This window comes from Pantherophis guttatus, chromosome 2 (assembly GCF_059756535.1).
Source record: "Pantherophis guttatus breed Tessera chromosome 2, ASM5975653v1, whole genome shotgun sequence".
Taxonomy (NCBI): Eukaryota; Metazoa; Chordata; class Lepidosauria; order Squamata; family Colubridae; genus Pantherophis; species Pantherophis guttatus.
The window spans coordinates 116444242-116457910 of record NC_142064.1 but is presented as its reverse complement, the minus strand read 5'-3'; the positions used below and the strand labels follow the sequence as shown (position 1 = coordinate 116457910).

The window sequence follows — 13669 nt, the reverse complement described above, 5'->3', positions numbered from 1 at the left end:
CCCTTTCAGAAGCCATTAAGATTTTGGTTAGAAAATTAGATAAGAAAGCCCTTAATCCTCTTTTAGCACCGTGCCACCTCTCGGGATTCCAAAATCCATCATCAAGGTAGGCCCTCGATAATGTGGAGGGCCAAATTTGCGAGAGGGGGGAGTCTCGCAATGCCAAGAGTTTGGTCGCCAAATACATCTAGTAAGTCAAATGGGTATAGCATTTGGGTCTGGTCCAACAGTCTGATGTAAGAGTCTTGAGGCAGGCGAGTAATAAATTCAGTGTGGGTAAGGAACTGGTCCCTCTCACGGCAGGGGGAAGGAGTTTAGCGCTATCTCAGGATGGCCAGAGGATAAAAATCTAGTCATCCTCTAACGGTGGCTCGTTCTGAATGAGATGGTCGTAATAAATTTGTTGTTCCGTCTGCTCAAATGATGTCAGTAATTCGAAACTCCCTCAGCATCCACATTAGTAGCTGCCCAGACAACGTATGACAAGAGGGTGGCTCAGTTGGAAATAAAGCTAAACAGTGAAGGTAGAATGATAATAGCTCCATGGGGTGGGGATAGATGTATATAAAGAGGGAAGGTAGTCTAGGTGGTGAAAGTATAGTCTGGAGGCAGCTAGGTCAGTGTCAAAATCAAGGTGGTAATGTATAAACTGGAGGCGGCTGGGTTAGGGACTAGCCGAGGCAGAGAATTGAGAAAGATGGGGGAGGCCTCCAAGGTGACCAGGTAGATAGTCTTTTGTCAACCTCTGGCCTCTTCTACTCTTGGCATATTGAATAGTTCTCTGCATATATTGCCAGGCTCCAGACTTTAGATTATAATGATGTCTTCCAATTCCAGCAAGGGTCTAAACACCTTGCGTGATTCAGGGCATTCAAGGCACTCCAGGGGTTAATAGTTTTTAGATTCCCTCTGATGACGTTGCAAGCTGTCACTGGCCTTAGCTCAGGCCTCTCGAAGAGGTAGTCATTTCCGCCCCAGCAGCTATCGTTGGTGAGGGCAACTTCAGGTTTCCCAGCAATACGGAGCCCCCAGGGTGTCTAGGGCTCGACAGGGACTGCCATGGTGCCGTTCGTCGCTGCCGCCCGCCACCATTGTCGTTCCAACCACCATTGCTTTAAGAATGGAGGAACTGATGTAACTGCCATTAACGGAACTGCTAGAGTTAGTCTCCCATGGTGCCTTCACATGCCAATATCTGCCCAGCTCCAATGATCCAGAGGGTGAGAGAAACCTCGTTGAGCTGGGAAAAGTTCCCCTAGTTGCTGCTGGGGCTGAAGGGAGTTAAGTCAGCCCCGGTGGACCTCCAAACAACCCAAAGCCGCCCCATCATCAGACGGAGATTACGCGAGAGCTGCCATCTTGGCGCATGCGCAGATGTTAGACCCCCTAACAACAATATTAGATGGTCCACTTCTAGCAGTGTTCCAATATCTCAGGGATTGCCACAAAGAAGAGGGAATCAAACTATTCTCCAAAGCACCTGAGGGTAGAACAAGAAGCAATGGGTGGAAACTAATCAAGGAGAGAAGCAACTTAGAACTAAGGAGAAATTTCCTGACAGTTAGAACTATTAATCAGTAGAACAATTTGCCTCCAGAAGTTGTGAATGCTCAAACACTGGGAGTTTTTAAGAAGATGTTGGATAACCATTTGTCTGAAGTGGTGTTGTGTTTCCTGCCTAAGCAGGAAAGATCAGCTGGCGTGCCGGAACCCAGAAGATCAGCTGGCCAGTGTACATGCGTGCCAGACCAGCTGTCCGGCATGCATGTGTACAATGGAACCCGGAAGAGCAGCTGCCTGACGCGCACATGTGCACAGCCAGCTGCTCTCTTCTGGGTTCCGGTGCTCTGGCATGCATGTGCGTGCTCCAGTTTCAGCACTGCCGAAAAGATTAGCCATCACATTCTATCTGTCTGGTCTATTCTAGAAGAATAAAGAATATCTAAATGTGAACATTTAAAACAATGGTATATGAGTGCTAATATTGCTATGTAAATTATCATTCTAAGTAATAACAAAAGAACAGTGGCATGGTTCTCAAGGATTAACTCAATTGATAGCTAATATGCATTTCTCAAAAGTCCTGATCAAAGCCATCTTAATATATTACTGCCCTGAACAAACAATATTGATGTCTTCTAAGAGTTTAACTAAGGCTCCTTGACAAGACAGCACACAGGTCTTGTAGACAATGCTTTTAAATAGCTAGCTCTCTTAGCTACTTTCATAGCTACTGGTGTGAAATATTACAGATCTGGCAAATTGATATCAATTGACTTTAATTCAGTTGTCTCCAAGAGTAGCAAGAGAGGAATGAATGCCAACAACTCATTCTTCTGCATCCTCAGTGCTGCAACAGTTATTTTTCTGAATAGCTTGCCTATAAATATAACCTCAGTAGGCATAAGGCGAGCAAGGTGCCTTTACCTTTTCAAGGTTTACCTTCAATTGACTGCACTAAATTAAAGTTACTAACTAGACCTATGTTGCAAAATTCTGGACAATCACTAGATGGAAGTAAAGAGATACAGCTCAAGTGGTCTTGATAATTATTATTATTATTATTATTATTAATAATAATAATAATAATAATAATAATAATAATAATAATAATACTTGGTCGATATCTACGATGCTGGCAGCAACCTGTATCAACCATCAGTGCCAGTTAATGTTTGTGATACATTTTTAAATGTTTAGTTGGCTGAGTTTCATGTTTAATGAATAAAGCATATAGAATAATAATAATAATAAGTTGACTGAGTTTCATGTTTAATGAATAAAAGTTTATAATTATCATCATCATCTGAAACTTAGATGCCACTGACTCCCTGCGACTCTAGTTGGGTGGTTTACAATTGTTGAAAACATTTCTAACAGTAAAAAAATATTAAAAAGGCAAAAATAGCATACGACCAAAGAACAAAGATAGCAAAGGAAACATTCCCCCCATCAAACTGAAGCAGATTTCCTCTTTCCTTTTCCTTCTCACCATAATAGCTGTAGCATAAATTCTGAGAATGTGAAGTGGTCTGATATCACTTTATCCAGATTAACAAATATTATTAAAAGGCAAAAAACGTTCATGAAGTTGAGCTAATTTCATCAGATGTATGAAATGTCTATAAGGATGTAGGATTTAAATTGGGATAAGGGGCAAGGGAAGAGACGGAAAATTTACTGCATCTCTATTATGGCCTTCTTAAAAGCGCTTTCTTATTCAAAATGCCTCAATATACCAGATAATTGTGAAAATTAGGTTAGAGTTATACTGAAGAAAAGACAAGCTTGGAACCGCTGTGCTCTTGATTCAGAAGAGCAAATAAAAATTTGCTCTTTTCCTTCTGTACAATGCCTTCAGGAAAAAATAGTGAATTCTATCAAAACGTGGTCAAACCACATTAACCAAGAAACATGCAAGACTGCTATGAAATGAAAGCTCCAGTAGCGTTTGATGGAGTTTTTCATTATTATACCAATGGCCTACTTTTTAATCACTGAACATTATAATTTTATACAAAACTTTATTATTCAGTACAATATTAAAAAAGAATATCAACATTACTGACCATATATATATATATATATATATATATATATATATATATATATACAGAGAGAGAGAGAGAGAGAGAGAGAGAGATTCTTTAAGAAAGGAGAATTATGGATTTTGAATACAAATGCATAATATTCTTGGCACTCAGAATACACAAAGCAAATAAAACTCTCCATATGTCATTGTTCTGCATTAAAATATTATTCAATCCCAATCATTTCACTATATTACAAATAAAAATAATACCTCAGGCTCTTTGATCTTATAAACATGTTTTGAAGAAAGCCAGAAGGGTTATATTCAAGTCAGATTTCCTTAGATAAATTACTTGACTTAATATGAAAAAGAAAGGCCTGTAACAAAATACTGCAGAATAATGATGGTATTTACCATTAATAAAAACAAAATTACCCCAAATAAAATGATTCAAACATCAGCAAGTCTGTATTTAATCCTGACTGCAACAGTTAAATCTTCTTCAAGAAAACAATTCAATGAACAATAGAACCAGTGGCTGCTCTAAAAACGCATTCCTTTTTATTTAACCTCACAAAATGATAAAATACAGAAATGAGCATCTAAATGAGACTTCCAAAACAGTAGGGTTTCAATTTTGGCTGCTATTGGTTCGCTCATGGGTGCTCGCTTCTGCGCATTTCGCAGAGACATCTGGGCGGAGCCTCTCACTGCCGCTGCTACCAGTTCACCTGATTTGGGGTGAACAGATAGCAACCCACCGCTGTTCCAAAGGAAGAAATGGTGGACTGAAGATGGCTCTGCAGAAAGCAGAACCAAAGAACAAGCAGCCACCTCTTCAAATATCTTTGGATAAAGAAAAGACTGGAGATTGTCCACAAGTGCCGCAGGCTCCTCATGAGGACACCATAAGACAGCAGTATCTGACAAGTTTTGAGTACCGGGAGACAAAGGAATAGTTATTTTGCTCAGACTGTACTCAGAACCTTTAAAAGGATACTAGTTTGCATATTTCCTTTTCTAAGCACATTCAGAAATTGCTTAACTACTTTTCAGCTATTAGAAACCTTTGGACTGACAAGTCTGAAAACACCAGGTGAGTTTGTCTCCAATATTTAATAAATGAAAAATTTAATTGCAAGCTTAAGAAATCAATCAATTTGAAATAGCAAAAACTTAATCAAGACTTTGATTTTAGCAAGCTATGTGCAGATTAAGTTCCAGAAAAAATTGAAACGACGTTTTTGAATTAATTTAAGAATCTTTCCTGTGCAGCAGCGAAATTTACTTCTATGGATAGAGTGTGTCCAAAAGATGTTTGGAAGAAATCACAGAAAAGGAGCAACTTTATCTGATAAAAAAGTTGGCACTGAAAATGGATCTATAAATGACATGCTACAAAAATGACATGAAAAAAGATGTTCCATTGATCATACAAAAGATATCCATTGATGTTTTAAAAATCAAGAGAATTATAAATAATAAACCATGAGAGTGACTTGGATAATTCTTTTATACTGGATTTACAAAAGAGGTCTGGATGAATTTTGTCAGAAGGTAACAAAAGAAATGAAAAAGAAATCACATTTTATGACTCTACTTAAATGGACTAAAGATTAAGATTGTTAGATGTAAAAGGAAGGAATATAAAGTTGGTTTATTTAATCAAAGTTGAAATAGGTTACTTCAAGCAACCTTAATGGATTTTACTGATATCAGTTCTAAAATGATAATGCATTAGGTTTCAGGTAAACTTGTTTATACTTGTTGAGCTTAAGTTCGAAAATCACTTCTTTATATATATATATATATATATATATTATTTTTCTTTATTTTCTACATTATTTCTTCTTCTTTTCCTTTGCACTTTACTTTTTCTACTGTTTCTTTCTTTTAGTTTGTATTGGTTTTTACTATTGCAGTTAGCATTACTAAAATTGTTTTAAAAAGACAAAATCATAAATCATAGATTTATTATTTTCTGTTTCATGCCAAAAGTCTATAAGGGGTTTTCCAGTCAGCAATAAATGTAGATATTTGTTTTTCATCTGATCAAAGAAGTCAATTTAGCTATTTCAGCAAGTTCTACCATCTTACCAATCATACCTTCACTATGGGTAGTGCAGAATCTTTCCATCTTTGTGCATGCAATTATCTTACTGTAGTTATCATATAGAAAAAAGTTTCCCGGCTTTATTCCAACTTTTCCCAAAACAAAAACTTCTGATTTCAGATGCATATTAAACTTATATTATTTATCTAGAGTAGAACTCCTTAGCACCAGAGTGTGTTAATCATAATATAGAAAATACTAATGCTCTGAAGGTCATTTCGAAAAATCCTTTCTTAGTGAGCACCTAGAAGCCAAGAGGCAAATTTATGGCAAAATACATGGCAAATTTCAAGTTTGTAGGCTTTACGGATCTGGAGATTTCGTGATTATGGCGTGAGTGGTTTTCGTTTATATATAGATAGATTTATATTCATCTTTACAATCCATTGAATCAGTGTATGCATTTGAATCTAGAATCTCTTACTTTTATACACATCCACCAAACATGATAAAATATTCTTTTTTGTTGTCCCCTTTTTCAACATAAATTTAAAGTGATTTTATACATTCTAAACAATTTCTCTGGTGACATGTACCAATAGTAAATCATTTGATAAAAATTCTCTTTAAGATTATAATATATATTTCAATCCTTTTAGTTACACATTTTCTCATTGTTTTGTCTGTAAATGAAAACATGATTTATGGTTTTGATGGTTCAACAGGACAAATTACAGAGTAAGAGATAACTGTATAATTGTATTGCTGTAAAAATCAATAACACTCATTGATCAAATTTAGTTAATTGTACCAAGTGTCTTTTCATAGATTCTGAGAAGCACAGAAGACAATGATGAGCTATCACACTAAAGGTGAGCTTGTCTTAATTACAATTCTGCAAATTGTTTGCTCCAAAACTGACTGTAAACTCTCAAGTATCAAGAAAATATGCTGGAAACCTGATTGAAAAAACTCAAGAAAAGGTTTTCCAACCAGTTATGTCAGAAACCGATCAGCTTCTTATTCAAAAACAGTTTTAAAGAAAGGATGGATTGCTGTTTTTGAATACCAATTAAGTATTGATTATGATCATTAATATCCCATAACTAAACCAGTCGACCTTAGTTATCCAGAAAAACATTTTGGGTTCAATCTTTCTGTAATGGGCAGTAAGAATAACCTTGAGGAACAGGAGAAAGAACTGCAACCAAGACGATAAGACAATTGTGAAGCAAAAATGTACTTTGAGAAAGCATCTCAGACTTGACCCTTGCTAGTTCTCAAGAAGAAAAAAGGAAGGAGGGGGAAACAGATTCAGACTTGTAAGATTTTGTTATTGTAAAGTTTCCTAGTACAGGATACTTTGAAGGGTTAACATCTTCACATGAGAGTCTTTATCACATTTGCTACCTTATTTACATCGTCAGAAACATTAATAAATTCCTTAAGGAACAGTCATAAAATGAAATTCAATGAACATTACAATAACCTATTGAACTCAAATCAGAAATGAAGATTTTAGTAGCAAATATTTCAAGAGAAGTAAGCACAATATAGACAGAACCTAATAGATTGAAAGTTGGGCATGCTGGCTCATTCATCTGCACAGATTTCCTAAACACAATTCAATTGTGGGAATCCTTGGTGCTCTCTGAACTTGGTTGTTTACTTGCAGGTGTTTTATTACCTAACTACCCTGTTTCCCCCAAAATAAGACATCCCCTGATAATAAGCCCAATTGGGCTTTTGAGCGCATGGCAATAAGGCCAAGCGCTTATTTCAGGGTTCAAAAAAATATAAGACAGGGTCTTATTTTCGGGGAAACACAGTAGGTAAAATCTTCAGTACTACAAAGGAATGGAGTTTGCCCTCTGTTTATATACCCAAATGTTACTATGATGTTACTAGAGAACATCAATTAACAGTTGAAAACACAATGTATTTTCACAATACAGGGACTCTCCTTTCAACTGAGAAACTGTGAGCATCCTAGATCAAGCTAAATCCAAAAATGCTAGGGAATGCTGGGAATCTTGGCACTCAAATATATGAAACATCAACAGACACCTAGAGATAAACAATATTTTCATATCATTCAAAAGAGACAATTAAAAAGATAAAAATAAAAAAGACCAGAACACCGCCTCTCCAGTAATCCAGAGAAGAAGGGATTAACAGCAGCATTAACACCAGACAAACAATTAAGCAATATACAATACCCTAATCAAGGAACTATCAACTCACACAAACAATCAAGCAGTAAATAATAGCTTAGTCATACCAAGCAGAAAACCACACTTCCACTAACAGCATAGCAAACTACTATATATACTACTCCCCTACCCATATAGTCCTCATAGTTCCCCTCATACCCTTCCCAACCCACAGTGCCTCTCATGCACCCCTCACATCTTTTCCAATCCTCTCTTGCATCTTTGTGCACGCTCCCTATGTACCTTCTCCCAACATACTTAGGCACCTCACATCCACACTCACTCACTTCCCCAACTGGCAGCATCCACTTACCTGCTTATGGACCAAGAACTTTCAATTTCCTGTCAACTTCCAGAACAGAACAGAATAGGAAGGGACCTTGGAGGTCTTCTAGTCCTTCCTCTACCTTTTGGATAACAAAGTTGCCAGCTAGTCTCCTAAGGAATCTTTTTGATCTCCCATTTGATGCAAAGTTTGAAAGTCAGTGTTTAAAGTCAGAGTTTCTCCACTGACTTTAGTTGTGGGAAGCCAGCAGGAAGTCACCTCACTTAATGACTATGGGATTCAGTTAATGATAGCAACCATCTGCCAGGGATCTACATTAGCTGAGTTTCCAGAAGCAGACCTTCTCTGCCATGGCACCTGCCTGATAGAACATTCTCTTCCACCAAAGTCAGGTTAGATCCATTCCCATCATCATTCTGGGCATTTCTAGAGATCTATTTATGTCACTGGATCTGACGATACCAGAGAAATAGACACATGTTTAGATGAGTCCCTTGTGGTTGATCTTTTACTCTCTCCATGTGATTTGTATATTTTAATTTTTAATACCATAATATCATATAAATTGAGATAAATAAATAAAATAAGAACCAGGGCTGCAGGGACTGCTAAGCAATGTGGTCAAGCTTTATAACATCAGTTAGCAACAGCAATGCTAATCCCAATTGCTCTCGTAAATCAAGGACTGAATGTATAGCCAAACTCCATACCCCTCCAAAATCCGGAAAGCAAAAGAATGTGACTTCCAGAATACGTAAGTCCACAACAGAAACAATCTATCCTGGAAAAATATTCTTTGCTTTCTATTCATATTTTGATGATAATAGTCTGACCACAACAAAGTTCTCATCATAATTGTAGTTTGCAGGTTATCAAAAAACTGACTAATGTAACTTGGAAGATTACATCACTATTATAGTTCTATTTGCTTATCACAGTTATGTAAGCTATTAAGAAATAAAATACATTTTACCATTTACTCTCATATGAAAATTCCCCTTTCACAATACACAAAATAAAAATACACCCACAAGATTAACTGTAGGGAACTATGACATTTAGACTGTTCATCAGGTTGTAAATAATGATGCAATATGTCTAGGGCCGTGATGGCAAACCTATGGCATGCATGCCACAGGTGGCACGCGGAGCCATATTAGTGGGCATGCCAGCTTAACTCTGGGGCACATGCGCGTGCCGGCCAGCTGATTTTCGGGCCTTCTTACTGGGCCCAGCAGAAGTAGGGAAACAGGCTGTTTCCTGCCTCTGGAGGGCCTGTGTGGGGGGGAGGCCCGTTTTTCTTTCTTACCTGGCTCCAGATCCTCTCTATTTATCTGGGAAGGGCGAAAACAGCCTTTCCCACTCCCTTGGAGGCCCTACGGAGGCTGAAAGGGCCCATTTCCCGACTCCCGGTGGAACAGGAAGTGACATTTTTTGCTGTCCCCAGCCTCCAGAGACTCCTAGAGAGGCTCCCAGAGACTCCTAGAGAGGCTCTGGAGGCTGGGGACAGCAAAAAATGTCACTTCCTGTCCCACCGGGAGTTGAGAAATGGGCCTTTCAGGCCTTTGGAGGGCCTCCGAGAGAGTGAGAAACGCTGTTTTCACCCTTCCCAGATAAATAGATAGGATCTGGAACCAGGTAAGAAAGAAAAACAGGCCAATCAGGCCATCATGTTCCAGGAGCGGGGGTGGGGTGTTGCGCGTGCATGCGCGTGGGCACGTGCGTGCGCGACCCTCCCCTACCCACCCCTCTCCTGGCATGCAATGGCAAAAAAGTTAGCCATCACTGGTCTAGGATATTTAGAAAGCTTTTAGCTCTATCATTCTACCCTTTAAGGGTCTATCTTCTTTAGTATTAAATTCTGCAACAACTAGAATTTCACTTAACTGAAATTATCTTTGAAAGGTAGAATAAGGATTAATGTATGTTGTCATATATATAAATCAGTAGTTCCATAACTTCTTACAGACTGAAGAATAAAAGTTATTGTCACTTTATTCCTCCATAAAAAGAATGGAAACTGCTTATCAATTACTACTGCAGCTCTTTAAATTTAACTATTTAACTAATAATTTGATTAAATACATTAAAGGAAAGGCAGATTACAATTATACACATTCTCAAATATCTTCAACAAAAATATTTTAACAGCAACTATTCTGAGATTATAACTCAGGCAAAATGAAGTGGAACACACATGGAAGCAAATAATATTCCTACCTCATACGATAATGCAAAGTGATCTTGATATCACTTTCAACATCAAAGACATAGTTAGGAGGGAACCAGAGTTTCGTCTCTGGGTGATAGAGTGCAAACAGACTGAAGCAGGTTGGTGTGATTCCTATGAAAAATTAAAAAAAATACAGAGAAATGAGAAACTCTTCAGATATGTCATCAAATCATACTGAGCACAATCCTAGAAGTCACTTCATAATTTTACTGGTTGACACCAAAGGCTTATCTAGTCCAGGATCCAGCTTCTCATAGTAATCAACCAGAAACCCCAAAGCAGGACATAAGCACAGCAGTTCTCTCTCTCTAACTTCCTGGTTATTGACTAGTAGCCACTGATTAATGAACTCATGGGGAATACAACTAAGGAATTTCCTTGATTGGAACTGCCCAAATTGGTGCACAATGGTTCATCTTGTGGAAACAGATGCCATAAACTAAGCTTTGCACTCTTAAAATGCAAATAGAATTAGAATTTTTAACAAATAAAATGTTTGATTTTCTCTATTTGAATTTCCTGCCATTCAGCTGCATTGGATTATCTTGGGTCCTTGCAAGAAAAAGAACTTTTTTAATATCATATTTTAGATAGATAGATAGATAGATAGATAGATAGATAGATAGACAGACAGACAGACAGACAGACAGACAGACAGACAGACAGACAGATTGTGTGTATGTGTGTATGTATATGTGTGTGTGAAGGCTACTCTAATAACCAAATCTTTATAAAACAAATTTATGAGCATTATATACTTGTTAAAAGAGAAGACAGACTCAAAGCTTCATATAGCTTGCTGGGAAATTTCAATGTGCATTAACTACAAGAAAAAACAAACAATCTCTTTAGGCCATACTTTTCTAAATTATAAATTGAAAGGATATTTATCAAAAGAATAGGGGCTACACATGTCTACCACAAACAGAGGTTTAGACAAGCCAAAACCTAGTGTTTCTTACCTATCTTCTGCGCAATATCACTGCAGATCTCTTCAGCACAAGGAGTCCCCTTGGTGTATGTCTGGTATTGTTCCTCTGCCTCACCCTTCCAGTGCAAGAATACCCTCAGACCTCCAGCAGGTGAAAAATGGCACCTCTCCATACCTGATTCACTATGTTTTATTGCAGAGTGGCAGAGAGGCATCATGCTAATGTTCAATCCTTAGTTGAAGAAATCATAAAAACATCATTTAGAAAATTTGAAACATTTGCAAGAGCAAATAATTATAAGGAAACCATATCTATTACAGATCACAATTATTCTCAAAATATTAAATGAGCCACTACAGTACCTGGTTATCAAAAAAAAAAAAAAATAGCCTATTTCATTTATCTTAGAGAGGAACTCAAGTCCAAGGTCAATACATTTGGGTGGATTACACTTTGATAGCCAGCATGGTAAGTCTTATACATTTCCTTCACAAAAAAACCCACCATTTTTTTCTTTTTGCACACAGAACAGGAAGTTACAGAGAAAAAATGGATGGAGTAAATACACTGCTCAAAAAAATAAAGGGAACACAAGCAGAAGACATCCGAGATCTGAATGAATGAAATAGCCTTATTAAATACTTTGTTCGTTACATACAGTAGTTTTGTGTTCCCTTTAGTTATTTGAGCAGTGTATAAACTACTGTATGTAAAGAACAAAGTATTTAATAAGGCTATTCCATTCATTCAGATCTCGGATGTCTTCTGCTTGTGTTCCCTTTATTTTTTTGAGCAGTATATTTATCTCCTCTCTAAAAAAAATAGGCACATTGCTATCTCAAGATACAAGATGGTATAATTCTAAAAAAATGTCTTATTCTTGTACGGCTGATAGAACTTTTAGAAATACTATTTCTAATTGAAATTTATCAGGTATTATTCCTTGGATGTTACCAGAATGAAATAACTTTTTACTAGTGGCAACCAGATACTATTTTCTAGACTCTTACTTAAAAATTCAGAAGAATCATGCAGATAAACTTAGCCATGTAATCAAAATTAATCTTTACCAAATAATAGCACTATAGCTTCCAGATTTAGTATTTTTCAGCTGAAATCCTAAAAGTGAACAGAATCATAGATTCTGGATTCTTACTTTCCTAGAAAAAAGATATTTCAGAAAACAGCATAAACAATAATCAATACGATATTAGCTCAAGCAGCATGATACTTACACTTAATAAAAACAATTATTATTGCTTCATTAATACTGGGAAGAACAGAATTCTACCCATACACTCAGCTGTTTCTTTCTGTTTCTGCCTCCCAATCAAACAAAACCCCGATTGGTTGTAAAACTATAAAAACAACCAAAATTAAAAATCACAGTAATCCGAGTCCAGGACACTCACAAACACATAAACTAAGCATGAAATGAACTCATTCATACTATTAGAGCCCCAAGCTTGATAGCAAAATCAGGTTTTTGGCACCTAGAGCAAGGGTGTCAAACTGGCGGCCAATGGGCCAGATGCGTCACGTACAGGCCATGCCCACCCCAGCTCCGCGAAAAAGACATAGTGATACATCATGTGATAGCAACATGATGCAGCACGTTTGACACCCATGGCCTAAAATATCAACCAGCACTATCTGGGCAAGTCTGATTCCAGGGGGGTTGAAGGACAGGTACCATGGCAGAAAAGATTATCCTCTTGTGTCCGAACAGGTGACTCTCTCTTGTGAATGTGACCCAGAGCATTCGTCTCATGCTCACTGAACAGGAGCTGTGAGTCTAGGAAGACCACCCCCCAACTGTGTACAAGATCTGTCTGTGGCTACAGTGTAATCCCATCCAGAACAAGTGATGGAAGGTTCCAGAATCAGGAGGCTCTAAAACCCAAAGCCACTCAGTGTTATTAGGGTTGAGCCAAAGTCTATTGTTTCCCATCCAGATCCTCCCATTCTCCAGACACCAAGACATGACCTCCACAGCACCACAGCATGGCCCAAGTGAAGATGCATAACTGGATATCATCTGCATACAGATTGCATGCTTGATCACATAGCATCTTCTAAAACTAGAGTAACTGTTGCACCTACCCAGCAAACTAAAATAATTAACTGATTGATTCCATCAAGCTGAGTTTAAGAAGATCATAATATAGTTTGGTATAAACACAAATCTCACCAATCCTTCTGTATACAGCTATTAAGATTTTTCTGGCTTTCCTGATTTGGGATTAAGTACTGATTTAATATAACACTTTCTGTCCTTCTTGATCCAAGCTATATAAGTGTATCTATGCTGAATTAACAATTATGGTCTATATTTCTCTTCCTTAAAAATATAAGCACTCTACCCACTGTTTTGTGCAAGCTCCAGAGAAGCCTGCTGGCTAAGCATATAATAAGAAAGA

The 13669-nt window shown here is 37.4% G+C and overlaps 1 protein-coding gene across 7 annotated transcripts in view; it reads right to left on the bottom strand.

Annotated features, from left to right (window-relative positions):
- Positions 1-13669, bottom strand: part of TYK2 (tyrosine kinase 2) — a 50361-nt gene that overhangs the window by 35096 nt on the left and 1596 nt on the right. For all 7 annotated transcript variants that reach the window (XM_034434328.2, XM_087886553.1, XM_034434327.3 and 4 more), the window contains exons 2-3: positions 11280-11480; positions 10305-10428 (exon numbers count right to left, since the gene is read on the bottom strand). In XM_034434328.2, coding sequence (XP_034290219.1) covers positions 10305-10428; positions 11280-11466 — 311 coding nt within the window. In that variant the 5' untranslated portion in view covers positions 11467-11480. The remainder of the gene's footprint in view (positions 1-10304; positions 10429-11279; positions 11481-13669) is intronic.